This window comes from Carcharhinus amblyrhynchos, chromosome 27 (assembly GCF_965287045.1).
Source record: "Carcharhinus amblyrhynchos chromosome 27, sCarAmb.v2.hapA, whole genome shotgun sequence".
NCBI classification, from domain to species: domain Eukaryota; kingdom Metazoa; phylum Chordata; class Chondrichthyes; order Carcharhiniformes; family Carcharhinidae; genus Carcharhinus; species Carcharhinus amblyrhynchos.
Genome location: NC_137350.1, coordinates 33736395 through 33764047, shown reverse-complemented (window position 1 = coordinate 33764047; position 27653 = coordinate 33736395). Strand labels below are relative to the sequence as shown.

At 44.5% G+C, this 27653-nt stretch overlaps 1 protein-coding gene across 1 annotated transcript in view; it reads left to right on the top strand.

Annotated features, from left to right (window-relative positions):
• Positions 1 to 3999: 3999 nt before the first annotated feature.
• Positions 4000 to 27653, top strand: part of LOC145359041 (alpha-2,8-sialyltransferase 8F-like) — a 61467-nt gene continuing 37813 nt past the window's right edge. The window contains exons 1-3 of the mRNA XM_080213395.1: positions 4000 to 4782; positions 15480 to 15608; positions 24321 to 24401. Coding sequence (XP_080069521.1) covers positions 4679 to 4782; positions 15480 to 15608; positions 24321 to 24401 — 314 coding nt within the window. The 5' untranslated portion in view covers positions 4000 to 4678. The remainder of the gene's footprint in view (positions 4783 to 15479; positions 15609 to 24320; positions 24402 to 27653) is intronic.

Sequence of the window (27653 nt, the reverse complement as noted above, 5' to 3'; positions counted from 1 at the left end):
ACAGAACAGTCACACCCTAGGTGAGATCTTTCCGAGGTTACAGCAACAATAAGAAAAACTATATCTTATCAAGGCTCCACAGTGTCCACAGGAGCCATTGTATCTCTAGAAAACTAATCAAGTGTCAGGGAGATGGGGACAATTAACACACACAGGAAATCGGTTTGACAAACGCAAACTCCTTTATGTTGTAAACAGGTAGGTAGGATATGTCCAGAAAAATGATTAAAGTTAAGGTACACAGGACAATGGATCAGCATAATGTGATCAAAACAAGACTTTAACATACTTGAAGTCTAATCGAAATGTAGCACTTTGTAACACAAAAAAATATAAGAATATGTGAGAACCTATGTTTAGCAGAGTAGCTCAGAAGCAAGCTAGAATTACAGCCACGAGTTCTGCTATCTCTCATGCATGTTGAATAAAGCCTTTTTGTTGAAGTTCTACATGGTCTCTGAACACTCAGTTCATTCATTCTCTCCTACAAGAATTTGTGTATCTGGTTCACTCCCGGTCTCAGACTGCTTACTCACTCGTCTTCACTCATTGTGAGAGTGAGTATGTTTGCATGTCAGTCTGTGGGTGAGAGTGAAGAAGAATCCTGAGACAGGGAGTGAATTTGAATTACACAAACCCTCACATTTCTCCCGTCGCTGGCAGAATAGAAAGTGCAGAGAGACTTTCAAACCTGATAATACGCTGCCATGGCATAAAGACAGCCCCGAACGTCACCCAAGCACAATGCAACCTCATTCGCACTCTCAAGACCAACTGCAACATCGTCATCAAACCAGCAGACAAAGAAGAGGCCATCGTCATACTGAACAGAAGGGATTACTGCAAAGAAGTGTACCGACAACTGAACAATGAGGAACACTGCAGACAGTTACCCACAGATCCAACCAAAAAACACACCTGTCAACTCAACAGACTGATTAAGACCTTTGATCTGGACCTTCAGAGCACTCTCCCTGCTCTCATCCCAAGTAATCCCCACATTGGAGATCTCTACTGCCTCCCGAAGATACACAAGGCAAACACGCCCAGCCATCCATTGTATCGGGCAATGGAACCCTGTGCGAGAACTTCTCCAGCTACGTCGAGGGCATCCTGAAATCCATTGTACAAAGAACCCCCAGCTTTTGTCGCGACACTACGGACTTCCTACAGGAACTCAGCACATATGGAGCAGTTGAACCAGGAGCACTCCTCGTCACAACAGATGTCTCGGTACTCTGCACTAGCATCCCCCACGATGATGGCATTGCTGCAACTGCCTCAGTACTCAACACTGACAACTGCCAGTCTCCAGATGCAACTCATCCGCTTCATCTTGGACCACAATGTCTTCACCTTCAACAACCAGATCTTTATTCAGACACATGGAACAGTCATGGTGATCAAATTCGCACCTTAATATGCCAAAATCTTCATGCACAGGGACGAACAAGACCTCTTCACACACAGGACCTTCAACCGAGGGTATACACTTGGCCAACATTGTCTACCTAATACATTGCAGGGAAGGATGTCCTGAGGCGTGGTACATTGGGAGACCATGCAGATGCTACGACAATAAATGAAGGAACACCGCTTGACAATCACCAGGCAAGAGTGTTCTCGTCCTGTTGGCGAACACTTCAGTGGTCACAGGCATTCAGCTCTAATCTTTGGGTAAGCGTTCTCCAAGGATGTCTTCATGACACGTGACAGCGCAGAGTCGCTGAGGAGAGATTGATAGCCAAGTTCCACTCACATGGGGATGGCCTCAACCAGGATCATATGTTCATGACAAACTATCTGTAACCCCCACAACTTTCCTGGGCTTGCAAAATCTCATTAACTGTCCTGGCTGGAGACAATACACATCTCTTTAACTTGTGCTTAACCCTCTCTCCACTCACACTGTCTGTACCTTTAAGACTTGATTACCTGTAAAGACTCGCATTCCAACCATTATTTTGTAAATTGAGTTTGTGTCTTTATATGCCCTGTTTGCGAACAGAACTCTCACTCACCTGATGAAGGAGCAGCACTCCGAAAGCTAGTGGCTTGTGCTACCAAACAAACCAAATAAATGGACTTTCTCCTGGAGTTGTGAGACTTCTTACTGTGTCTAGCCCAATCCAACATCGACATCTCCACATCATAAAATGAATGACATGGGCAGCCACGGAGGAATGGGCAATCCGGTTATTTCACTTAAATGTTTAATGGGTGAGAAGGAAGAGGGCTGTTGCTCACAGGAGCAGCCTTTGCTGATTGCTGGGAAGCCACCCCTCTGGTCAAACCTCCACTTTCTGTGTACCTGCTCTGTTCGGTGCGCCAACCCATCCTTCTTCCTAACCTCTCCAATCCTCGAGACCTGGACTTACCTTCTTCCAGGTTTAGTGGGATTTGGTCTTCGTCCTTTCAGTGGTTCCCGCAGCTGCCACTGATGCCCTCCCGGTGCAGCTGAAACTTAAGTGGGAGGGGTGGTGGGGAAGTCTCACTCAGCCCTTGTTAATGCACCCTACAGTGTTCTATGGTTACAGGGAGGGTCAGCCTGGAACATGCAAGCTTCTTGCTGACTTTGTTTCTAGCAGCTAACCCTCCCCACTATTCTTCTATCCAGTGTCTGTCTGTCACACACACATACACACACTCAAACAGACATACATAGACACGCATGAACACATATGAAAACACACACACATGCACACACACAAATACATGTAAACACACACATACATAAACACAGAAACACATGCACATACAGGGGTGGCACAGGGGCACAGTATTTAGCACTGCTGCCTCGTACTGTCAGGGACCCGGGTTCGATTTCCTGCTTGCTTCACTGTCTGTATGGAGTTCGCACATGTGACTCCCGAGCCACAGCAATGTGGTTGACTCTCAGCTGCTCTCATGGTAGCCATGATGTGGAGGTGCCAGCATTAGACTGGGATGAGCGCAGTAAGGAGTCTCACAATACCAGGTTAAAGTCCAACAGGTTTATTTGGAATCACGAGCTTTTGGAGCAAAGCTCCAACATTAATGAGTAGAAAGGTAGGTTTCACAAACATGACATATATAGGCAAAGTCACAATTGCAAGATAATGTTTGGAATGCGAATCTTTTTAGGTAATCAAGTCTTTACAAGTACAGACAGCATGAATGGAGAGAGAGATAATGTTGGACTTTAACCTGAGACTTCTTACTGTGTCCTCATGGTGGCACAGTGGTCAGCACTGCTGCCTCCCAGCGCCAGGGGCCAGGGTTTGATTCCTGACTCAGTTCACTGACTGTGTGGAGTGTGCATGTTCTCCCTGTGTCTGTGTGGGTTTCCTCTGGGTGCTCCAGTTTCCTCCCACAGTCCGAAAGACATGCTAGTTAGGTGCATTGGCCATGCTAAATTCTCCCTCAGTGTAACCGAACAGGCGCCGGAGGGTGGTGACGAGGGGATTTTCACAATAACTTCATTGCGGTGTTAATGTAAGCCTACGAGTGACACTAATAAAATAACCTTAATCTTTAAAATAATCTAACAAGCTGCGCAGTTCGAAGGTAACTAGGGATGGGCAATAAATGCTGGCCCAGCCAGCTAAAACTGTGCCCCACGAATGAAAAAAAAGTTATAAAAATTCCTGCGCTGTTATTCATGAGGATTAACCTTGGCCCTCGCTTCAGGTGCGGTAACTCTCAGGTTAAATCGATGCATATAATCATCTGGGATCAGGAATAAGTATTCTATATCTTTTTTAACAGCTGGTATTTTTGCTGGAAGTTCTATATTGTATATTAGGAATAAATGGGATAAGAACTGAAGTTGCCCTGCACTGGGACCTGATTTTGAGGAACAGCAAATGTCTGGGACTGTCACCTGCTCCCCGCAGGTTTGGGGAGATTGGAGATTACTGTCAACACACAGGAAGTCCCACCTTCCTCCGTGCCGTTGGCTCCAGCAGGAGAAATGACACACAAAATGTGGCGACGATTGGCTTGGCGATGTGTCACCGAGGCTGACCTTGCTGGGGAAAGAATGAAAGAGATGATGCCGCCGAGGGGGCGATGTGAATTAACGGGCATCTCATTTCTGACAGCGGTGTGACGGTGACAGATGTGGCTCGGTTCCCCGCACTGCAATGTGGCAGCCCGCATGTTGCAATTTCTCTGTAACAATTTCTGTCTATTTCATCCTCGCGGCGGTCGGCTCTATCTGGGAGATAGCTGCAGAGATGATGCGGGAAAGGGAGAGTCACTGACTGATCCCATGATAAGACACATTCTCCTGGGGCTTGGCGCCAGCTGCACCTATCGAGAGGGAAGGGGAAGCGAATACAGCAAAAAGTGGCAGGACGCCAAAATGCACCAGGAATTGGAAAGTCTCAACCTCTGCCCTTCACGTTTTCTCACCTTCCCTGCGAAGCACTGATGTGCCTTTATTTCCAGGGGGAGAGGGGCAGGAGGAGCTGGGGAAGAACCGTCTTTAAGAAAGGAAATACGGCAGGACTTCCGAGGAAGGCTCACCCAGACCCCCTAGGCTCTATACTCTGCCCCTCTCTCCACAGATGCTGTCAGACCTGCTGTGATTCCCCAGCATTTTCTTGTTCTTGATCCCACGCAGTATTTTTGCCTTTATCCTGAGAAACATTTTAATTTTGCCTGCTGCAGATTTGAACGGAGCGTTGTGACTGCTATGGCCGCTTTCAGATGTACCTGGAAAATAAGGCTGTTAAGCTTCGCGATTTGCTTTCTACTGTATGCAATGTTTATGACGTTAGACGAAACTTTAATTTCCAGGTATGCCATTATCTTTTTTTTTAACCCTAAAAAAATCCTTTCTCGTGGCGATGAATCGGGACCAGTTTAGAATTGGTCTATTACAGAATTATTCTAGTAACAGAACTATTACAGAAACGCGTTGACATTTACTGCAGTCTGTAGCTTTGTCGTTAAGTATTTTTTCCCCTTATGTAGAGAAAGGGGTGATGATACAAGGTAATGTGCCCGTTTGGAGGATACAGTGGGCTTTGCGGTTGGGTATAGCTACGACCCAGTGCAGAAATGTTTCTTCAAACTCCTTCCTGCGGCACTCAGTTGGTTCCAAGAGACAGAACAAGTCTTGCCCTCGCATTTCCCCATCCCCCCACGAATGTGAAACTGTTGTTTCGGAAAGTTTTCGGTTTAAACGCCCACATTTGACGCTGATCTCTCTTGCTCGGTTAGAAACAAAAAAAATCCTTCCCCCCCCCCCCACTCTTCAAAGGGCTCTTTATATTCTCCTCCTGAGATTTTTGGATGAAGATTTCCAATTTAAAGGAAGTGTCTTTTTTTAAGAGGGCTGTGGGACATTGTCTCTCATAATTTCTTGGAGGGACTGCCGGTGTAATGGGCAGGTGATGCTGCCTGCCAGCTACGATCAGTTTCTGACCTTGATTGTACATCAGGGAAATGAGAGAGTCACTGTGGTCATTTAAATGAAGTGCCACCATGGGAACCTGCTGGTGCGTCTCCTAGTAATTAGGTCACTGGGCAATATTCGAGGGAGATGGGGGAACAGAGTAGCTGCCTGAAATCTCAGGCAGGCCATACCATTTGCGTGCGGGAGATCCAAATACGAGGAGAACATTAACTATATTTTTTTCCTAAAGGACGGTTGCTCAGTTTAAGTAATATGTTAGTGATAATCTCTCACCCCCCCCACTTTCGCCACTAAACACGGAGTCTTATTATCTCTCTACTGAGTGCAATGCTGCAAATGTCTGTTTATGTTGATAAACAGACATTTGCAGACTGACAGCATGTTTCCTAAAATATAATGGGTGCTGGTTAATAACATGTAATCATTCCCGTGCTGGGCACGGCAGTATTTTACATTGCATGGTGCTGGCTGACTGTTGACTAGGGAAAATTAATGTTTGCATTCTGACATTGAGCAACTCACACTTTCCAGTCCAACCCCGTACATTAAATGGCCCGTGTTTCTGCTGGTTCTTTGATTGAGATATCCAATTTAACCCCATCCCGCTGCACTGCCCTCATTGCTGTATGATTTAATTTCTCATCAAGTATTTATCCATCATCTTTTCAGTCATCTATTCTCTTGACTCTGCTTAATGGCTTGTCTTGCAACGAAGTTGACTTTGTGTTTGAGGAACACAACTCAAAAACACAACAAAGACTCATTTATAGCCACATCCCAGGGTGTGAATGTGTCTGCATAGCTACTAACCACGTGGGAAAATGCAGCCATGGCAGCACAGTGGTTAGCACTGTTGCCTCACAGCGCCAGGGATCCAGGTTTCATTCCTAACTTGGGTCACTGTCTGTGCAGAGTTTGCATGTTCTCCCCATTTCTGCATGGGTTTCATCCGTGTTCTCCGGTTTCCTCCCACAGTCCAAAGATGTGCACACTAGGTGGATTGGCCATGCTAAACTTCCTCTTAGTGTAGGGGGGACTAACTAAGGTAAATGCATGGGGTTATAGGGATTGGATAGGATTGTGGTTGGTGCAGGCTTCGAATGGCTTCCTTCTGTGCTGTAGGATTCTATGATTCTATGATTCTGTGCCACAGCGTCACAGTCTCGAGTTTCATTCCTAACTTGGGTTATTGTCTGTGTGGAGTCTGCACATTCTCCCCGTATCTGCATAGGTTTCCTCCGGGTGCTCCAGTTTTGTCCCACAGTCTGAAAGACATGACTGGAAGAGGTTTATATCTCAAGTTTAAGGGAAGGAGATAAGGTTTTTTGGGTGGTAGAGGAGTGGACCAGAGTGTCATGGAAGGAATGGTGTCGACAGAATGCTGGCAGGCGAAGATGTCTTTTGTGGTGGCATCATGCTGGAGTTGGCCAAAACGGCAGAGGGTGGTCCTTTGAGTTTGGAGGCTGGTGGGGTGTAAAGTGAGGATGAGAGTAATCCATAGAATCCATGCATGGTTCTGGGAGAGAGGGGAAAGGGTGAGGGCGGAAGTGTGGGAGATGGATCAGACACAGTTGAGGGCCCTGTCAACCATGGTGGGGGCAGGGAAATGTCAGCTCAGAAAATGGAGACATGTCACAGGTGCTGTTATGGAAGGTAGCATCACTGGAACAGATGTGATCGGCATGTGATCGGAGCAGAAGTGACCGGGAGAACAGCATGGGGTCCTTATAGGAAGCAGGGTGTGTCAGGAGGTGTAGTTGAGATTGCTGTGTGAGTCGATGGGTTTCAAATGAATATTGGTGGACAATCCATTCCCAGAAATAGAGACAGAGAAGTCAGGGAAGGGAAGGGAAATGCCAGAGATGGAGTATGTGAAAGTGAGAGAAGGGTGGGAATTGGAAGCAAAATTGATAAATGTTTCCAATTTCAGACAAGGAAGTGGCATCAAAACAATCATCGCTGTAACAGAAGAGGTGTGGGAGGGGGCCAGTGTAGGACTGGAACAAGGAATGTTCCACATACTCCACAATAGGACAGGCATAACTAGGACCCATGCAGACACCCATAGCCACACCTATAGCTGAAGGAAGTAAGACAACGTTAAAGCAAGCATTGTTTTGTGAGGTAGCCAGTTGGGGGAGCTTTGTGATGGATAGTGACTCCTTGTTCCAGGAAGAAGTGGAGAGAAGTGTTGGCCTTGACAACGATGACTCCATTCAATGAAAGGATTTTTAAAAAGAGATTGGGTTGTGATCTGCAATGTACGATGATGCTGAACAGATATTTTTTGCTATACAAATTCACAGATTACATGTGCTAATCCATGCATATCAAATCTGGATTTCCTCAATTAATGCATATAAACCAATGTTCTGCTTTTTTATAAAATATCACTATGGTAATAATAACTAAATTGAGAGAGTGAGTTTGAGGTGAGTGTAATTTGCACTAATTTGAGGTGAGTGTAATAGACCTGCTTGTTTCTCCTCTTCCTATTTCATAAATGACCGGTATTTATATGTCATCCTTGCGACACAATGGTTAGCACTGCTGCCTCACGGTGCCAGGGACCTGGGTTCCATTCCCAACTCGTTGTGTGGAGTTTGCACCTTCTCCCCGTGTCTGCATGGTTTCCCCCGGGTGCTCCGGTTTCCTCCCACTGGTCAGGTGCATCGGCCATTCTAAATGGTAATGTTGAAAGTTGGGGGCAGTAGCGATGGTAGAGCCATTGAATGTCAAAGGGCAATAGTTAGATACTGTTTTGTTGGAGATGGTCATTGCCTGGCACTTCTGTGGCACATACGAACCTTGTGACTTGTCAGCCCAAGCCTGGATATTGTCCAAATCTTATCCAATTTGGACATGGACTGTTTCAGGACCTGAGGAGTCATGAATGGGTGCTGAACGTCGTGCAGTTCATTCCACAGCTTCTTCCAAACCTGCGACACCTACCACCGACAGTGACAAGGGCAGCAGACGTGGGAACACCACCAACCAGAATTTCCCCTCTAAGCCAAACGCCTTCCTGACTTGGAAATGTACCATCATTCCTTGAACTGTCACCTGGGTCAACATCCTGGAACTCCCTCCCTAGCAGCACTATGGGTGTACCCACATCACATGGACTGCAGCAGTTTGAGATGGCAGCTCACCACCACCTTTTCGAGGGCGATTGGGGATGGCCTTGCCAGCGCTGCCCACATCCCATGAACAAACAAAAAAAAATCCTCTTGATCAATACTGTGCAAAATTGAAGTGGTCATTTATCTCCTGACTTTATGGGCTGTTTCACTTGACATTAATGGGAGGCTAATGAAACACTTTGAGTCTTTTTTAAAGTGATGAAGTACTGTTTCAAAAGCACTTTATTGAGTGTAAAGCACTGTGGTCATAAAGAGCGCAATGTAAATGTTTTTTGATTATATGTAAGGCAGCATTGAGAATTTCCAGGTTCAGGAGTCAGGATCTTTAGATTGGTGGAGTTTCCCTCCTGTCATCTCAGGAGTTGATGGCAAACACATCCCCATCGATACTGCCCACCCCACAGCCATCTCACACCTCAATCCGCATTAACTAGCTGGAGACTGGATTTCCATCCATCATTCAGAAGGAATCTGATTGGTCGGCAACTCTCTAGTCTCTACAGCGCCAGAAGTCACAGTGGACAGGACTGGGACTGCGAGATATCGCCAGAGATTCACGGGCGGAATTCTCTGCACTATACAGTGGGTTTTCTGGCGGGTGGGAACAGAGAATCTAGTGGGAGCCAAAAAATCGGATCCCCATCAATAAGAAAATAGTTTGCAATTTACCCAATGGCGGGTCAGCTGTCCCGCTGATTAATGATGTGGATATCATTTGCATTCATTATTATCTCCTCAATCATAGAGTCATATGGTGCAGAAGAGGCCCTTCGGCCCATTGAGTCCACACTGCCTCATTAGAAACACCTGAACTCTCACCTAATCCTATCTACCAGCACTTGGTCCATAGCCCTGAATGTTATCTGTGATAAGCGCTCACCCAGGTACTTTTTAAAGGATGTGAGGCATCCCGGCTCCACCACCCTCCCAGGCAGCTTATTCCAGTCCCTCACCACCCCCTTGGTAAAGAAGGATTTCCTCATCTCCCCTCTAAACTTCTTGCCTCTCACCTTGGACTTATGTGTCCTCATGACTGATCCTTCAAGCAAGGGGAACAACTGCTCCTTATCCATCTGTCCATGTCCCTCATAATCTTGTACACCTCAATCGTGAATGAATGAAACCTCATTAAGTATAGTTCTTGCTGGAATTACCTTCCAGTCAAACCAGCAGGAAATCACACTGCTCTGAATCATGTTTGTAAAAAAGTGGCCTGCAGTGGTCAGACCCCTCTTTGCTCATGACTTTGAGGTGAGTGTAATGTTCATGGCCTCCGTGTGATACCAGTGGAATGCCACATTGCTGATGGTATGGGTTTGGTCTGCTCCCCGTGGGTGACTCTGTTTCTTGAAGGACAACGCCATGCAGTGGTACTCAAGCAGGGCAAACAAGGTACCAGCATTTCAACCTGGGGGTAGAAAGAAGGGCTGGGGGGGGGGGAGGATAATGGATACATGGGGCAAAGGGGGAGAAAGATATTACAAGGGGGTAGAGGAAAGATTGAGGGGTGGGAGCTTGGAGCTCGATAAGGGAAGCTGAAGCACTAAAAAACAATGTGTGAATGGGATACCACCTTTGGATAGCACAGTGGTTAGTGCTGCTGCCTCACAGCGCCAGGAACCCAGGTTCAATTCCTGGCTTGGGTCACTGTGTGGAGTTTGCACATTCTCCTCATGTCTGTGAGGGTTTTCACCGAGTGCTCTGGTTTCCTCCCACATTTCAAAGATGTGCAGGTCAGGTTGATCGGACATGCTAAATTCTCCCTTAGTGTCAGGGGAACAAGTGGGATAAATACATGGGATTAGGATGGGATTGTTGTCAGTGCAGGCTCGATGGACCGAATGGCCTCCTTCTGCACTGTATGGATTTTACGTTTCTATGTATGAACAGGATGGGATACACACAGGATAGGTGGTGCTGGGGGTGGGGTGTTACTGTGGCACAAGAGAGATGGGTTACCCTGAGACCCATAAAGTGAGGGGAGGTGGAGGGTGGGTTTGGCGGGAAGGGAGATTGTGTAGCTTTCAGTCATCAGGGCAATAGGCAATCTCATTGAGAGTCCGAATCTTTGGTCTTGAGCCAGCAGGTTTGGGCAGGTTTGAGTTAGAGAGTACAAATGGTCAAGAATGAGAGAGTGCAGACATTCCAGGGGTGCAGCTGTGGGGTTATACACCTGGCACACATGTTGTACACCTGCTGCAGAAAGGGGCAAAGGCTGTGTGCTCAAATGGGATAATGCCCAGCTTGGTCTGCAGTGTGCAGTCACAGTCTGTGTACATTGGCTTGGCTGGTTTGAACTGGTCTGCAGAGGATGGTGACAGTTATGGGAGGTACCTGCAGCCTGTATTTAGGCTAAACATAGTGAAGGTGGAGGTGGAGCGGGGATGGGATGCACCATCGCTGTTTCATAAAGCAAGTTATCCTTGCTGCAGGAGCCCAGTTGGTTGATGGGAGGAAGGGAAAGGATGATGTTTCCAGCTTTCTCCCCGCCCTGGAAAGCTCTTATATCAAACTGCCTTTTCAAGAGATTCCAGTTTTACATTTCATTCTTGATCCATGTATGTTAGATTCCACTGAACGTTCTGCTCTTTTCTTCCATTTGTGGGGATTATGTGAGCTTCCGTGACCCACTGTGAGCAACCTGATACATTGATGAAGTGGCGTATTTTTAAAAAGAAAAAGAAATAGGAAAAGGAAGTAGTAGACCCATGACAAAACATTTTGGGTTTTGGGTTTAATAGTCAAGTGATAATACCACTAGGCCATTGTTTTCCTTAACAACATTGTAGCTTTGGCAAACCGTCATCAAAACATCAGCTCTTTTCTCTCCTTACAGATGCTGCCAGACCTGCTGAGATTTTCCAGCATTTTCTCTTTTGGTTAACAACAATGTACATTGAGTGATTTTATAAACGTCTCCATTTTAATAATTCTAATCCTTCCATGGCCTTGATGTTCTCCGGTACGTAACTCCCTACCACCCTTGGAGATCTCGTTGCTCCACCATTACTTTGTGCATTATAATCGGTGCACCTTGGTGGCTGCACCTTCATCTGTTTGTGCCCAAAGTGAAATTTGCTGCATTCGTTCCTTAAACCTCTCCATCTTTAAAACGTTTGTTTTAAAAGCTACCACTTTGATGTCTTAACACATCTTCGTGTAGCTCATTGTCAGATTTTGCTAGGTAACAAACTCCTATGTACCACTTAGGATGCTAGTGCTGTCAGTTGCTTAGCCGCTGAGACCTGCAAATCCCTGCATCCCTGCTGTATATCTCCGCACCTTTCTACCACACTTTCTCCCTTTAAGACAGTTCTGAGCAAGCTTTTGGCCACCTAACTTCATATTGCCTCATGTGGCTTGGTGCCATGCTTTGTTTTGCAACACCCATGTGAATTATTATGTTATTAGCAGTATATAAATTCAAAGTATTTTTTTCTTATACTTTATTAAAGGTGTTATATAAATGCAAGTTGTTGTTGTAGCTGTTATGGTTTTGTCTGTGATCAATGTGTTCTAATGTGCAAGGACAGTATATTTTCATACCCTTCCATTGATATATCCCAATTTAATGATTTCCAGCAGTATATTTCTGTGAATTTAAAAGCAAAGATTATTTATTAGAATACATTTTCCCTGGGGTTTTCAATGTGACATCTTACATATTTTAAAGATTGGGTACAAATGAAGGGAAAAACAATATGTTTCCAATCACTTTCTTTATTCATTCATGGGAGATGGGCAATGCTGGCTGGCCATCATTTATTGTCCATCCCTAGTTGTCCAAGGGCATTTGAGGGGGTTGAGCTATGAGGAGAGGCTGAATAAACTAGGCTTGTACTCGTTGGAGTTTAGAAGAATGAGGGGAGATCTCATTGAGACGTATAAGATGATGAATGGGATGGATAGGATAGAGGTGGAGAGACTCTTCCCGCTCAAAAAAGACAGTAGGACTAGGGGGCACAGCCTCAAGATAAAGGGGGGGCTGTTTAGAACGGAGTTGAGGAGGAACTTCTTCACTCAAAGGGTGGTGAATCTCTGGAATTCTCTGCCCGTTGAAGTGGTGGAGGCTGCCTCACTAAATATTTTTAAGACGCGGGTTGATGGGTTTTTGATAAGAGAGGGGATTAAGGGTTATGGGGAGAGGGCGGGAAGGTGGAACTGAGCCACGACAGATCAGCCATGACCTTATTGAATGGCGGGGCAGGCTCGAAGGGCTAGATGGCCTACTCCTGCTCCTATTTCTTATGTTCTTATGAGAGTCAACCGCATTGCTGTGGCTCTGGAGTCACAAATCGGCCAGACTGGGTAAGGACGGCAGATTTCCTTCCCTAAAGAGACATTAGTGAACCAGATGGGTTTTCCCACAAATCAGCAACAGTTTCACGGTTATCAGTAGATCCTTAATTCTAGACATCTTAATTGAATTCAAATTCCCCCATCTACCGTGGTGGAATTCGAACTCTGGTCCCCAGAACTCTTTATATAGGCCTCTAATTTCTCCTGGGGCTAAAGAAATCAAGGGAAGTGGGGGGAAGGTGGGATCAGGATATTGAATTTGATGATCAGCCATGAATCAAAATCAATGGCAGAGCAGGTTCAAAGGGCCGAATGGCCTACTCCTGTTTCTAGTTTCTGTTTTTCTAATTGATGAGTGGAGGCCTTTTAAGAGTAGACAATTCTCAGGAAACAGTGAAGCTTCTTGTAGTTGAAATTCCCAGGAGGTCAACTCTTAGGGGCATTTGAAGCTGACACATGTTTGGGGGGAATAGCCCTCCCATAGAATCATAGAATCCCTACAGTGTAGGAGACCATTCAGCCCATCAGAACAGCACCAACCGCAATCCCACCCTGGCCCTATCCCCATAATGCCTATTTATTTATTTATCCTGCTAACCCCCGACATTAGGGACAATTTAGCGTGACCAATCGACTTAATCCACACATCTTTGGACTGTGGGAGGAAACCGGAGCACTCTGAGGAAACCCACGCGGACACAGGGAGAATGTGCAAACTCCACACAGACAATGTGCTGCTTTTGATAATAGTGTAAATTAGTCAGTAAGGAGGAAGAGATACCCATGAATTGTGACTTGTGAAAAATTGCTTGGTGTTGCTCCATGAGCTTCACAACAACATCACAGAATACTCATGAATTTACTGCGTTTGTGCATCAGTTGCCTAGTAACCTCACTGCAGAATACTAGGGTGAGTAATTGATAGAGTAAGTAACTTCTGAGCTATACAATGACTGCCAATCAACCCCCTGTGGCCTGGGAAGTGAACAGTTCTTCAGGCACTGAATTGTTACTGGAGATATCAAAAATGCAAAATTTAAATTTTATTCTCTTTCTTTTCCTCTTTATCGCTTCTCCTTTCCATCTCTTGATCTCTCTCTTTGGATTTGACATTGAATTCCCCTACTCTAATTCATATTTGTTCTCGATCGCTCTTCTGTTCCCCTTATTCTCAATCCTTAAATCAAAGTCGTTAAAGGGGTACGCTATTGGTCTCATCAATTTTGATTGAGTTTTTTTTGAAGGGGTAACCAAGAAGGAATCGAACTCCCACTTCCAGGGCATAGCCAATACCCTCTTTACTCAGAGGGTAGTAAGGGCGTGGAATGCCCTGCCTGCAGCAGTTGTGGACTCGTCCACTTTAAGGGCGTTCAAATGGTCATTGGATAGGCATATGGATAACATTGGAATAGTTTAGGTTAGAGGGTCATTAGATTGGTTCCACTGGTTGGTGCAACATCGAGGGCCGAAGGGCCTGTACTGCGCTGTAATGTTCTATGTTCTATGATCTAGTTGTACCTTATCTGAATGGTTTGCCTTGCAGCTGCTTCATTGAGTTAGATGGTCAATCTCTGATGGTCTCTGTTTTAAGAACAGCTTCTGCCGTTATATTTTTAGAAGTGGATGGGAAACGTGGTTGTCTTTCCCATGTGACCTGTGACAACTCTAAAGTACTTTACAAAATAAGGTAGTGTGTTAGATGGATCCCTGTGATCCTTTGTCTTTGGGATGAGGGGCCATCACAATCCATTAAAAACCCAAAGAGATCCAATTCATGTTCATCTCACACCCATTGGGCTTTGATGTCTCCATTATTCCTTGTCCAGTCTGCTGACAGGCCGTCCTTAACAAAAGGCGTGTGTGAATTTCACAAATGGCTGTGATTTATGTTTTGTTTATTCATTTTACCAGATGTGGGCATCGCTCACTGGCTGGGCCCAGCATTTAATGCCCATCCCTAACCGCCCTCCATTTCAGAAGGCATTTGAAAGTCAAGCACATTTTATTTTGTTCATTTGTGGGACATGGGCATCGCTGGCTGGGCCAGCATTAATTGCCCATCCCTAGTTGCCCTTGAGAAAGTGCTGGTGAGCTGCCTTCTTGAATCGCTGCAGTCCGTGTGCTGTGGGTTGACCCGCAATGCTGTGGGTCTGGAGTCACATGTAGGCCAGACCAGGTAAGGATGGCAGAATTCCTTCCCTAAAGGGCATTAGTAAACCAGATGGGTTTTTATGACGATCGACAATAGTTTCACGGCCGTCATTACACTTTTAATTCCAAGTTTGCATTGAATTCAGATCTCACCATCTGCCATGGCAGGATTTGAAACCGGGTCCCCAGATCTTGCCTTGGGTCTCTGGATCGCGAGCCGAGTGACGATACCATTGTACCACTGCCTCCCATATATCATTAGGTATTTTCTTGCGTTTCATGACTGCAGTGCCATGCTGCCTAGTCACGTGATGTGGCCCAACTATTTTAAACAGCTTTGGATATCTGCTTTTTCAAATAAAAATGAATATTTTCATGCCTGTCCTGGATGTAACACGGGGAAAAAAATTGCAGCACGGAAATCATTGTCATTGATGCTTTGTTGTTGTTACAACTGGCTTAGTGGTTCTTTATTCTTCCAGCCCCATAGATCAGCTGTCGAAACTGAAGATCTTAGGTTCAAGGTTACAAATGAATGATACCGAAGTGAAGAAAATAAATGACAGTGAAAAGAAATCAGGTGACAAAGGCTGCGACACATGCACTTACAGGTAAGCAGTGATGTTGGATTTCTGCTTTGGCAGATGACTCCCGGGGAAATAGCGCAAAGTTCGATCCCAGTGGGTCAGAATTCGGGAGCGCTGACCACAGTGCTGATACGGTAGAAAATCTCACAACAACAGGTTAAAGTCCAACAGGTTTATTTGGAATCACGAGGCATCAGGTGAGTGGAGACGGAGGCTTCACAAACACAGCATGTATAGACAAAGACACAATTGCAAGATAATGGTTGAAATGCAAGACTTTACTGGTAATCAACTCTTTACAGATACAGACAGTGCGAGTGGGGCCGGCGATAACCACAGGTTGAAGAGGCGTGAATTGTCTCAAGCCAGGACAGTTAGTAAGATTTTGCAAACCAAATTGTGTCTTTGTGTATAAGTGCCGTGTTTGTGAAACCTACGTCTCCACTCACCTGATGAAGGAGCAGTGCTCCGAAAGCTCGTGATTTCAAATAAACCTGTTGGACTTTAACGTGGTGTTGTGAGACTTCTTACTGTGCTTACCGCAGTCCAATGCCAGCAGCTTCACATCCACAGCGCTAATAGTTACACAGAAAGTTTGAAGGAGAGAAAAACTGGAAGAAAATTTTTTGCTTGAACAGTTCAGTAGGAATGGAAGATTGTAAGTGAACATATAAGAAGGATCAATGTTTAGTCACCCGTGTTCTACAATTTCAATCCCATTTCAAAGTGTTATGTGACTATCTTCCATTCTTCTTTCTCACAACTCATTCATACGTTTTTTTTGTGACAGGCTGGTTCAGTTTCCTTTCAAATGCTTCAGCACCCTAGTATCTATTGTTTGAGGAAGATATTGGGTTCACAGGATCAACATCTGTCTGCACAATTCTCACGTTTCTGGTACCAAATGTCCTCTAAAGCTCACGCTCACCACGATCTGGAATTGGACCAACCACCTTATTGGTAAAAGACCAAAAGAAAAATCAGCATAGAAACATCGAAAACAAAAGCAGGGGAAGGCCATTCGGCCCTTCGAGCCTGTTCCACCATTCGTTTTGATCATGGCTGATTATCAAATTCAACGTCCTGATCCCGGTTCTCCCCACCCACTCCCCCGCACCCACCACCACCCCCCCCGCCACCCCCCATCCCCATGTCCCTGGAGCCAATTAGCCCCAAGAGCCAAATCTAATTTCTTCTTGAAATCACACAACATTTTGGCCTTAAATACATTCTGTGGCAGTCACAGAATCCCTACAGTGCAGAAAGAGGCCACTTAACAAGCTTGCACCGGCAGCAATCCCACCCAGGTTCTATTACTGTAACCCCATGTATTTACCCTGCTGGTACCCTGACACTAAGGGGCAATTTCGCATGGGCAATCAACCCAAACTGCACACTTTTGGGGTGAGCGAGGAGGCTTACATTAACACGGCAATGAAGTTACTGTGAAAACCCCGTAGTCACAACACTCCTGCACCTGTTCAGGAACACTGAGCATGACCAATGTAATCAGCACGTCTTTCAAACATTTGCAACCCAGTTGCAAAGTTATTTTTTTTCAACTACCTCAAGCGCTTTTTAAAAAATGAATAAGCCATTCATGGCAGAAGCAGGGAACCTTGGATGACTCGGGATATTGAGGCCCTGGTCAAGGAGAAGAAGGAAGCACGTGACATGCATAGGCAGCTGGGATCAAGTGAATCCCTTGGAGAGTAGAGGGGGTGTAGGAGTAGAGTTAAGAGAGAAATCATGAGAGCAAAAAGGGGACACAAGATTATTTTGGCAAATAAGGCAAAGGAGAATTCAAAAAGCTTCTACGAATATATAAAGGCCAAAAGAGTAACTAAGGATAGAGTAAGGCCTCTTAAGGATCAACAAGGTCATCTATGTGTGGCTCCACTAGAGATGGGTAAGATCCTAAATGAATATTTCTTAATAGTATTTGTTGTTGAGAAAGGCATGCTTGTTAGGGAACTTAGGGAAATAAATAGTGATGTCTTGAGAAGTGTACATATTACAGAGAAGGAGGTGCTGGAATCTTAAAATGCATCAAAGTAGATTAATCCCCGGGACCTGATGAAGTGTATCCCAGGACATTGTGGGAGGCTAGAGAGGAAATTGTGGGTTCCCTAGCTGAGATTTTTGAATCATCGCTAGTTACAGGTGAGGTGCCTGTAGATTGGAGGGTGGCAAATGTTTTGTGGCAAATTTGTTTAAAAAGGGCTGCAGGGAAAAGCCTGGGAACTACAAGCCAGTGAGCCTCACATCTATAGTGGGTAAGTTGTTGGAAAGTATTTTGAGAGACAGGGTCTACAGGTATTTAGAGACACAAAGACTGATTAGGTACAGTCAGCACGGCTTTGTGAGTGGAAAGTCATGTTTCATAAATTTGATGGAGTTTTTTTTTGAAGGGGTAACCAAGAAGGTAGGTGAGGGCAGTGAATGTTGTCTACATGGACTTTAGCAAGGCCTTCGACAAAGTACCGCATGGTAGGTTGTTGCATAAGGTTAAATCTCACGGAATCCAGGGTGAGGTAGGTAAATGGATACAAAATTGCCCTGATGACAGAAGCCAGCGGGTGATTGTAGAGGGTTGTTTTTCAAACTGGAGGCCTGTGACCAGTGGTGTGCCTCAGGGATCAGTGCTGGGTCCACTGTTATTTGTCATTTATATAAATGATTTGGATGAGAATATAGGAGGCACAATTAGTAAGTTTGCAGATGACACCAAGACTGGTGGCACAGTGGACGGTGAAGAAGGGTACCTCAGATTGCAACAAGATCTTGATCAGTTGGGCCAGTGGGCTGACGAATGGCAGAGGGAGTTTAATTTAGATAAATGCGGGATGATGTATTTTGATAGATTGAACCAGGGCTGGACTTACTCAGTTAATGGTAGACCATTAGGAAGAGTTATAGAATAAAGAGATACATGTTCATAGCTCCTTGAAAGTGGAGTCACAGGTGGACAGTGTGGTGAAGAAAGCATTCAACATGCTTCGTTTCATTGGTCAGAACATTGAATACAGGAGTTGGGACGTCTTGTTGAAGTTGTACAAGATATTAGTAAGGCCACACTTGGAACACTGTGTACAGTTCTGGTCACCCTATTATAGAAAGGATATTATTAAACTAGAAAGAGTGCAGAAAAGATTTACTAGGATGCTCCTGGGACTTCTTTCTCTGGAGCATAGAAGGCTCAAGGGTGATCTTATAGAGGTCTACAAAATAGTAAGGGGCACAGATCAGCTAGATAGTCAATATCTTTTCCCAAAGGTAGTGGAGTCTAAAACTAGAGGGTATATGTTAAAGTGAGGGGAAAGAGATTAAAGTGTCGAGAGGGGCAATTTTTTCACATAGAGGGTAGTGAGTGTCTGGAACAAGTTGCCAAAGGTAGTAGTAGAGGTGGGTATAATTTTGTCTTTTAACAACAAGTATAGACTGCTACATAAGTAAGATTAGTATAGAGGGATGTGGGCCAAACACGGGCAATTGGGACTAAGGGTTTTAAAAAAAAGGGCACAAAAGTTGGGCCAAAGTTCCTTTTCCATGCTGTAAACCTCTATGACTCTTTGTGAATGGCCTGGGCTGCTTTTGATAACTGTGCAAATTAGTCAGCAAGGAGGAAGAGATACCCCTGAATTGTGACTAGTGACAAATTGCTGGATGATTGGTGTTGCTCCATGAGCTTCGCAACAACAGTATCCACATAATGTTCATGAATTTGCTGCATTTGTGCATCAGTTGTCTAGTAACCTCACTGCAGAATTCTAGGGTGAGTAATTCATAGAGGTAGAGAGAGTAATTGATAACTTCTCAGCTTTACAATGACTGCCTATCAACCCCCTCTGGCCTGGGAAGTGAACAGTTCTTCAGACACTGAATTGTTACTGGAGATATCAAAAATGTAAAATTTAAATTTTATTCTCTTTCTTTTCCTCTTTATTGCTTCCTCTTTCCATCTCTTGATTTGACATTGAATTCCCCCACTCTAATTCATATTCATTCTCAATTGCTCCTCTGTTCTCTTCATTCTCAATCCTTAAATCAAAGTCATTAAAGGGGTACGCTATTGGTCTCATTCTTCACTAACGTCACATGCCTCTTGCTCCTTTATCAATCATGCTTTCAGCAATTTTAAGGCAAAACACTTGAGGTGAAATGTGCAGGAAAATATCTAACCAATCAGGCATGTCACACAATAACCTGCCCTTGCAAGTTCCAGTTAGTTCATAGGCAGCACAGTTTTCCATCAGCATAATAAAACCAGCAACACCCTCACAATCCTAGTACTGGAATCACAGGATCATAGAATCCCTATGGTTCAGAAGGGGGCCGTTCTGCCCATCTAGCCTGACAACAATCCCATGCAGGCCCTATTCCCATTACCCCATGTATTTACCTTGCAAATCTCCCAGACATTAAGGGGTAATTTAGCATGGGCAATCAACCTAACCTTCACTTCTTACTGGCAACTCACCTTGAACAAGCCTCTTTATTACTGTGTATCATAAAAAGTAAAGTCTATTTAAAAACTGATTAACATGGGACAATTAATTCACTGCAATGATTCCAGTCAGATATAAAAATGCCTTTGTACGCAAATTTAAGCATTATTATTATGTATTGGGATACAATGAAAAGTATTGTTTGTTGCACACTGTATAGGCAAAACATACCGTTCATAGCGTACATAGAAGAGAAGGAAAGGAGAGGGTGCAGAATATAGTGTTATAATCATAGCTACGGTGTAGAGAAAACCAGTTTAATGTATGGTAGGTTCATTTAAAAGTCCGATGACAGCAGGGAAGAAGCTATTCGTGAGTTAGTTGGTATGTGATCTCAGACTTTTGTTTCCTTTTCCCAGCGGAAGAAGATGGAAGAGAGAATGTCTGGAGAGCTTGGGTTCCTTAATTATGCTGGCTGCTTTTCCAAGGCAGCGGGAAGTGTAGACGAAGTCAATGGATGGGAGGCTGGTTTGAGTGATGGACTGGGCTATATTCACAACCCTTTGTAGTTTCTTGCGGCCATGGTCAGCGCTGGAGCCATACCAAGCTTTGATAAATCAGGAAAGGATGCTTTCTATGGTGCATCTGTAAATATTGGTGAGAGTCATAGTGGACATGCCAAATTATCTTAGCCAATTGAAAATTTTCCCTCAGCAGGGATGCAAGAGACTGAATAGTGTTGCTCACGTGTTACAGATTTCCCTCAATATTCAATTCTATTAACTTAGTTCAATTTCACCCATCATGTATTCATTCATTGCAAAGTATTGAAATACTTTAAGCCTATGAACTATCACTGTGGTATAAGGTGATGTGTTTAACAGGTGCAATACGACATTAGTGGCCCATTTAATCCTCTTGCTTTTCCCTCTGTGGTTTATATCTCCTCGAGGAGATCGCCAGTGGTGGTGAGCCACCATGGATCCAGTCACTTATTCCCTCCCAAGCCTGCTACCTTCACCCACGAGGAGATTATTGCAATAGACAGCATGCCCTGTGTAAGGATCATTTCACATCTAACCTGGAGAAGGTGGCATCATGTTCTATTCCAGCATCAGATCAGAGAGACATGGTCTGCATAAAAACAGGGTTGAGCAATCACTTCTTTCTTGATTTTCAAACAAGCACACAACTCGAGGAGTGCCACTTGGTGACAACACCATCAAGAGGCCAGTTTTGCTTCATTCTCTCCAGGTGATGAGAGTTTGGGAAACATGGGTTGGAATTTTCTCATCCCTTCTGGGGAAATGGCGCAATGTTTGATCCTTAGAGTTTGGGAGCGCTGACCACAGTGCTGATTCAGTAAGAAGTCTTACAACACCAGGTTAAAGTCCAATAGGCTTATGTGAAATAATGAGCTTTTGGAGCACTGCTCCTTAATCAGGTGAGTGGAGGGGTAGGTTTCGCAAACACGGCATATATAGACAAAGACACAATTGCAAGATAATGGTTGAAATGTGAGTCTTTACTGGTAATCAAATCTTTACAGGTACAGACAGTGTGAGTGGGGAGAGCGGTAATCACAGGTTAAAGAGGTGTGAATTGCCTCAAACCAGGACAGTTAGTAAGATTTTGCAAGCCCAGTTGCATCTTTGTGTATATGTGCCGTGTTTGTGAAACCTACCTCTCCGCTCACCTGATGAAGGAGCAATGCTCCAAAAGCTCGTGATTCCAAATAAACCTATTGGACTTTAATCTGGTGTTGTGAGACTTCTTACTGTGCTTACCCCAGTCCAATGCCAGCAGCTCCACATCCACAGCACTGATAGTTACACGGAAAGTTTGAAGGGGAGAAAAACCGGAAGAAAATTTATTGCTAGAACGGGTCAGTAGGAATGGGGGCTTGTAAGTGAACATCTCGGAAGGATCAATATTTAGTCACCCGCTTTCTACAATTTCAATCCCATTTCAAAGTGTGATGTGACTATCTTCCATTTCTCTTTCTCACAACTCATTCATACTTCTGTTTTGTTTTGTGACAGACTGGTTTAGTTTCCTTTCAAATGCTTCATCGCCCTAATGTCTATTGTCTGAGGAAGTTATTGGTTTTACAGGATCGACATTTGTCCACAAAATTCCTAAGTTTCTGGTACCAAATGGCTTCTAAAGCTTCCAGGAAGCACATGCTCACCACGATCTGGAATTGGACCAACCACCCTATTGGTAAAAGGCCAAAGAAATTCAACGTAGAAGCCTTGAAAAAAGAAGCAGGAGAAGGCCATTAGGCCCTTTGAGCCTGCTCCACCATTCATTTTGATCATGGTTGACCATCAAATTCAATACTCTGACCCCACCTTCCCCTCCCTCACCTCACCCTCCCCCCATATCCCTTGATCCCTTTAGCCCCAAGAGCTATATCTAATTTCTTCTTCAAATCACACAACGTTTTGGCCTCAACTACTTTTTGTGGTAGTCGTAGATTCCCTACAATGCAGAAGGAGGCCATTCGGACCATTGAGCCTGCACTGGCAGCAATCCCACCCAGGTCCTTTTACTGTAACCCCATGTATTCACCCTGCTGGTCCCCTGACACTAAGGGGCAATTTTGCATGGGCAATCAACTTAACCCACACAGCTTTGGAGTGTGCAAGAAGGCTTACATTAACACTGCAATGAAGTTGCTGTGAAAATTCCCTAGTCGCCACACTCCCGCACCTGTTCAGGAACAAACTGATGGAGAACTTAGCATGGCCAATGCACCTAACCAGCATGTCTTTCGGAGGTTATTATCCACCCCACCCAGACCCTCTTCCCGTAACCCAATGTATTTACCCTGGTAACCTCCTGGACACTAATGGGCAATTTAACTGGACAATCAACCTAACCTGCATATCTTACTGCCAACTCATCTTCTTTATTACGATGTATCATAGAAAGTAAATATTATTTAAAAACTTGTTATGGTGAGCAATTAATTCAACTGGAATGATTCCAATCAGATACAAAAATGCCTAAATACACAAGCTTAAGATTAAATTTGATTGGATTTATTATTATCACATATTGGGATATAGTGAAAAGTATTATTTCTTGTGTGATATATGGATAAAACATACTGTTCGTAGAGTACATAGAGGAAAAGGAAAGAAAGGGGTGCAGAATATAGTGTTGCAGTCATAGCTAGGGTTAGAGAAAGATCAGCTTAATGTGAGGTAGGTCCATTCAAATGTCTAATGGCAGCACGGAAAAAGCTGCTCGTGAGTTAGTTGGTACGTGATCTCAGACTTTTGTATCCTTTTCCCGACAGGAGAAGATGGAAGAGAGAATGTCCCGTGTGCGTGGGTTCCTTGATTATACTGGCTGCTTTTCTGAGGCAGCGGGAAGTGTAGCTGGATCAAGTGTAGATGGAGGCTGGTCTGAGTGATGGACTGGGCTACGTTCACAACCCTTTGTAGTTTCTTGCGGTCCTGGACAGAGCAGGAGCCAAAACCTACCAAGCTTTGATACATCAGGAAAGGATGCTTTCTATGATGCATCTGTAAATATTGGTGAGAGTCATAGTGGACATGCCAAATTTCCTTAGCCTCCTGAGAATTGGACATTGGCAGAGACCCAAGAGACTGAAGAGTGTTGCCCATATGTTATAGATCTCCCCAATATTCAATTCTATTGACTTTATTCAATTTCACCCTCTGTATGTTCACTCATGGCAATGTATTGAAATACTTTAAATCTATGGACTATCATTGTGGTATGAAGTGATGTGTTGAGCAGGTGCAATATGACATTTGTGGCTTATTTAGTCCTCTTGCTTTTACTTCTGTTGTTTATATCCCCTCGAGGCACTGAACCATGTTGGGAAGTAACAGTCCCAGTGGTACTTGCTGCCCTCAGCTGCCACCTTCAAGTAACCATTGCCAGTTATAATGCCGCCTGACCGAAATTAGCATAAAGTCCAATCGTTAAGGCACCAGAAGAGTTTCCACAGTCCCGAGTTGTTCTTCTCCCTTGAAGAAGCCATTTTGTGCTTGTTAGCTGCCCATCCCATGTAATCCAAGATGGCAGAAGAGACTCCCACAAGCCAGCTGAATTTATGAAGCATTGAATCATCAACATTCCTTTCCACTTCACTGTGCTCCCACAATAGCTTTGCCCGGAACCCCTGGGAATTGAGAGTTCAGGGTTACAGTTTACAATGTGAATTCCCCACAATACTGTATGTACTAAGTTAGTGATTACACACCTGCGACGCGGATCTTCCTGTTAACAAAACTTTTATTTTATTTAGTCAGGTGCAGGACTTCTGGCAAAAGAAACTAACAGGCTGTGCGAAGATTTACTACGATATTGCATCATCATCCGTTCAATGGTGAGACATCCTTTTGTTGTTTCTCAACCGGTTTACTTTCTTGCAAGCTATGTCCAAATGCAAATGCTGATTAGGTACAAAACCAACATTCAGATCTCTTCAAAGTTTGCAATTTTGTTTTTGACCTGCCCCATTGATCGTTACCTTCAGACACATTTCTACAGTTTCCGACAGACTGCAGCTGGAAGAGTGGGTAGGCTGCTCTGTCCCTGTGTTCTTTGACTGGCATGGTTAGTAAGTGGGGATTTGGTTAGTAAGTTTGCAGATGACACCAAGATTGGTGGCATAGTGGACAGTGAAGAAAGCTATCTCCAGTTGCAATGGGATCTTGATCAGTTGGGCCAGTGGGCTGACGAATGGCAGATGGAGTTTAATTTAGACAAATGTGAGGTGATGCATTTTGGTAGATTAAACCAGGACAGGACTTACTCAGTTAATGGGGCATTGGGAAGAGTTACAGAACAAAGAGATGTAGAGGTATATGTTCATAGTTCCTTGAAAGTGCAGTCACAGATGGACAGAGTGGTGAAGAAGGCATTCGGCACGCTTGGTTACATCGGTCAGAACATTGTACACAGGAGTTGGGGCGTCATGCTGAAGTTGTACAAGACATTGGTAAGGCCACACTTGGAATACTGTGTGCAATTCTGGTCACCCTATTATAGAAAGGATATTATTGAATAGAAAGAATGCAGAAAAGATTCATTCGGATGCTACTGGGACTTAATGGATTGAATAGACAGGGACTATTTTCTGTGGTGCTGAGGGGTGACCTTATAGAGGTCTATAAAATAATGAGGGGCATAGACAAGGTAGATAATCAATATCTTTTCCCAAAGGTAGAAGAGTCTAAAACTAGAGGGAATAGGTTTAAGGTGAAAGGGGAGAGATACAAGTGTCCAGAGGGGCAATTTTTTCACACAGAGAGTGGTGAGTTTCTGGAACAAGCTGCTAGAGGCAGTAGTAGAGGCGGGAACAATTTTATCTTTTAAAAAACATTTAGGTAGTTACATGGGTATGATGGGTACAGAGGGACATGGGCCAAACACGAACAATTGGGATTAGCTTGAGGTTTTCAAAAAAAAGGGCGAAATGGACAAGTTGGGCCGAAGGGCCTGCTTCCATGCTGTAAACCTCTCTGACTCTATGACTGCCACTATGATAATGTACCAGAGTAGCATGGGTCCAATAGAAGTACCCACACTCTGTTGTACCACTTCCTCTTGATCCCAGCTTCCAACCAGCAGCCCTCAATGTCCATAGGGCCAGGGAGCAGAATCTGACCTCTGTTAAACACATGCCAAGTTACTCTGTGTTTCCATCCACAATTGGGTACATGGGTGGCACGGTAGCACAATGGTTAGCACTGCTGCCTTACAGCGCCAGGGACCCGGGTTTGATTCCTGCCTTAGGTGGCTGTTTGTGCAGAGTCTGCATGTTCTCCCCGTGTCTGCATGGGTTTCCTCCAGGTGCTCGGTTTCCTCCCACAGTCTGAAAAACGTGCTGGTTAGATGCATTGGCCGTGCTAAATTCTCCCTCAGTGTACCTGAACAGGTGCCGGTGTGTGGCAACTAGGGTATTTTCACAGTAACTTCACTGCAGTGTTAATGTAAGCCTACTTGTGACACTAATGAATAAACTTAAAAATAATTCTCCCTTCCCATAAACATGTCAATTTCCTCTCACGAACAACGTATATCATGGCCATCGTGGTGATTAGGGCTATATGACTCAAACTTGCTGAACAGCATAAGGGAAAAGAATCCCAACATAAATAGCTTCACTATTACGTGAAGGTTGGTAACAAGACAAAGAGAAATTTAGAACTGCTGGATGGCAACGAATGAGAGTCCCATCTTATTTGCCTTCTACCATGTTAACTCCATCAAAAAATGAGTCTAACACTAGCCTGTTTCCTTAGGCAGGTTTATTCTTCTGATGGCTGAGTAGAGTGACAGACTCATTCAGTCCTTCCATACCCCAGTGTTCTGTCTGTGTCCATTTTTACATGAGCCAGTGCTTAGGGTGGCACGGTGGTACAGTGGTTAGCACTGCTGCCTCATTGGGCCACGGTTTGATTCCTGGCTTGGGTCTGTGTAGAGTTTGCACGTTCTCCCCGTGTCTGCATGGGTTTCCTCTGGTTGCTCCAGTTCCCTCCCACAGTCCAAAAGGTGTGTTGATTAGGTGCATTGGCCATGCTAAATTCACCCCCTGTGTAACCGAACAGGCGCCGGATTGTGGCGACTAGGGGATTTTCACAGTAACTTCACTGCAGTGTTAATGGAAGCCTACTTGTGATATTAATAAATGAACTAAACTAAACTTATCATCTGACCATAACAATGCACTTGCCTTACAGTGTAATTGTGGAACAGTGCAGTTGCTGAGACATTGCATTGGGGTGCCAATTAGAATGGTAGGGCAACATTAAAATTTGGCAAATGTTGGCTATCAGCTAGTCTACAACAGATCTAAAAGAGACACGAGGAGATCTCCAGTGGTGGTGAGCCATCATAGACCCAATCACTTTTTCCCTCCCAAGCCTGCTTTACTCACCAACACGAGGAGGTTATTGCAATAGACAGCATGCCCTGTGTAAGGATCATTTCACATCCAACCTGGGGAACTTGGCATCATGTTCTATTCCAGCGTCAGATCAGAGAGACACAGTCTGCATTAAAACAGGGTTGAGCAATCTCTTCTTTGTTGATTTTCAAACAAGCACACAAATCCAGGAGTGCCAACACCATCAAGAGGTCAGTTTTGCTCCATTCTCTCCGGACGATGAGAGTTTGGAGAAACATGGGGTGAAATTTTTCCCATCCTGCTTGCCACAGGAATCGTAATGGGCTGGGGTTTGGGTGGGGGACCATGTAATGGACCCATTAACCTCAGGTGGGATTTGCTGGTCTTGGTGCAAAAGTGGCTGGAAATTCTCATCCATTGTCTTCCAGACCGATATTGGTCAAGTCATTCAGAGATGCCTGTTTACACACAAAGTAACTTGTATTTATGTAGTGCCTTTCATAACTTCAATACACCCCAAAGTCATTTACACTGAATAAATTATATTTGAAGTATAGTTACTGCTCTAATGCGGGACACATGACCACCAGCAAGTTCACACAAACCTCAATGTGATGTGGTAACAGGTCATGTGATGATATTTAAGTTATTTGTTGATTGAGAGATAATGTGGAGATGCTGGTGTTGGACTGGCGTGGGCAGAGTAAGAAGTCTCACAACATCAGA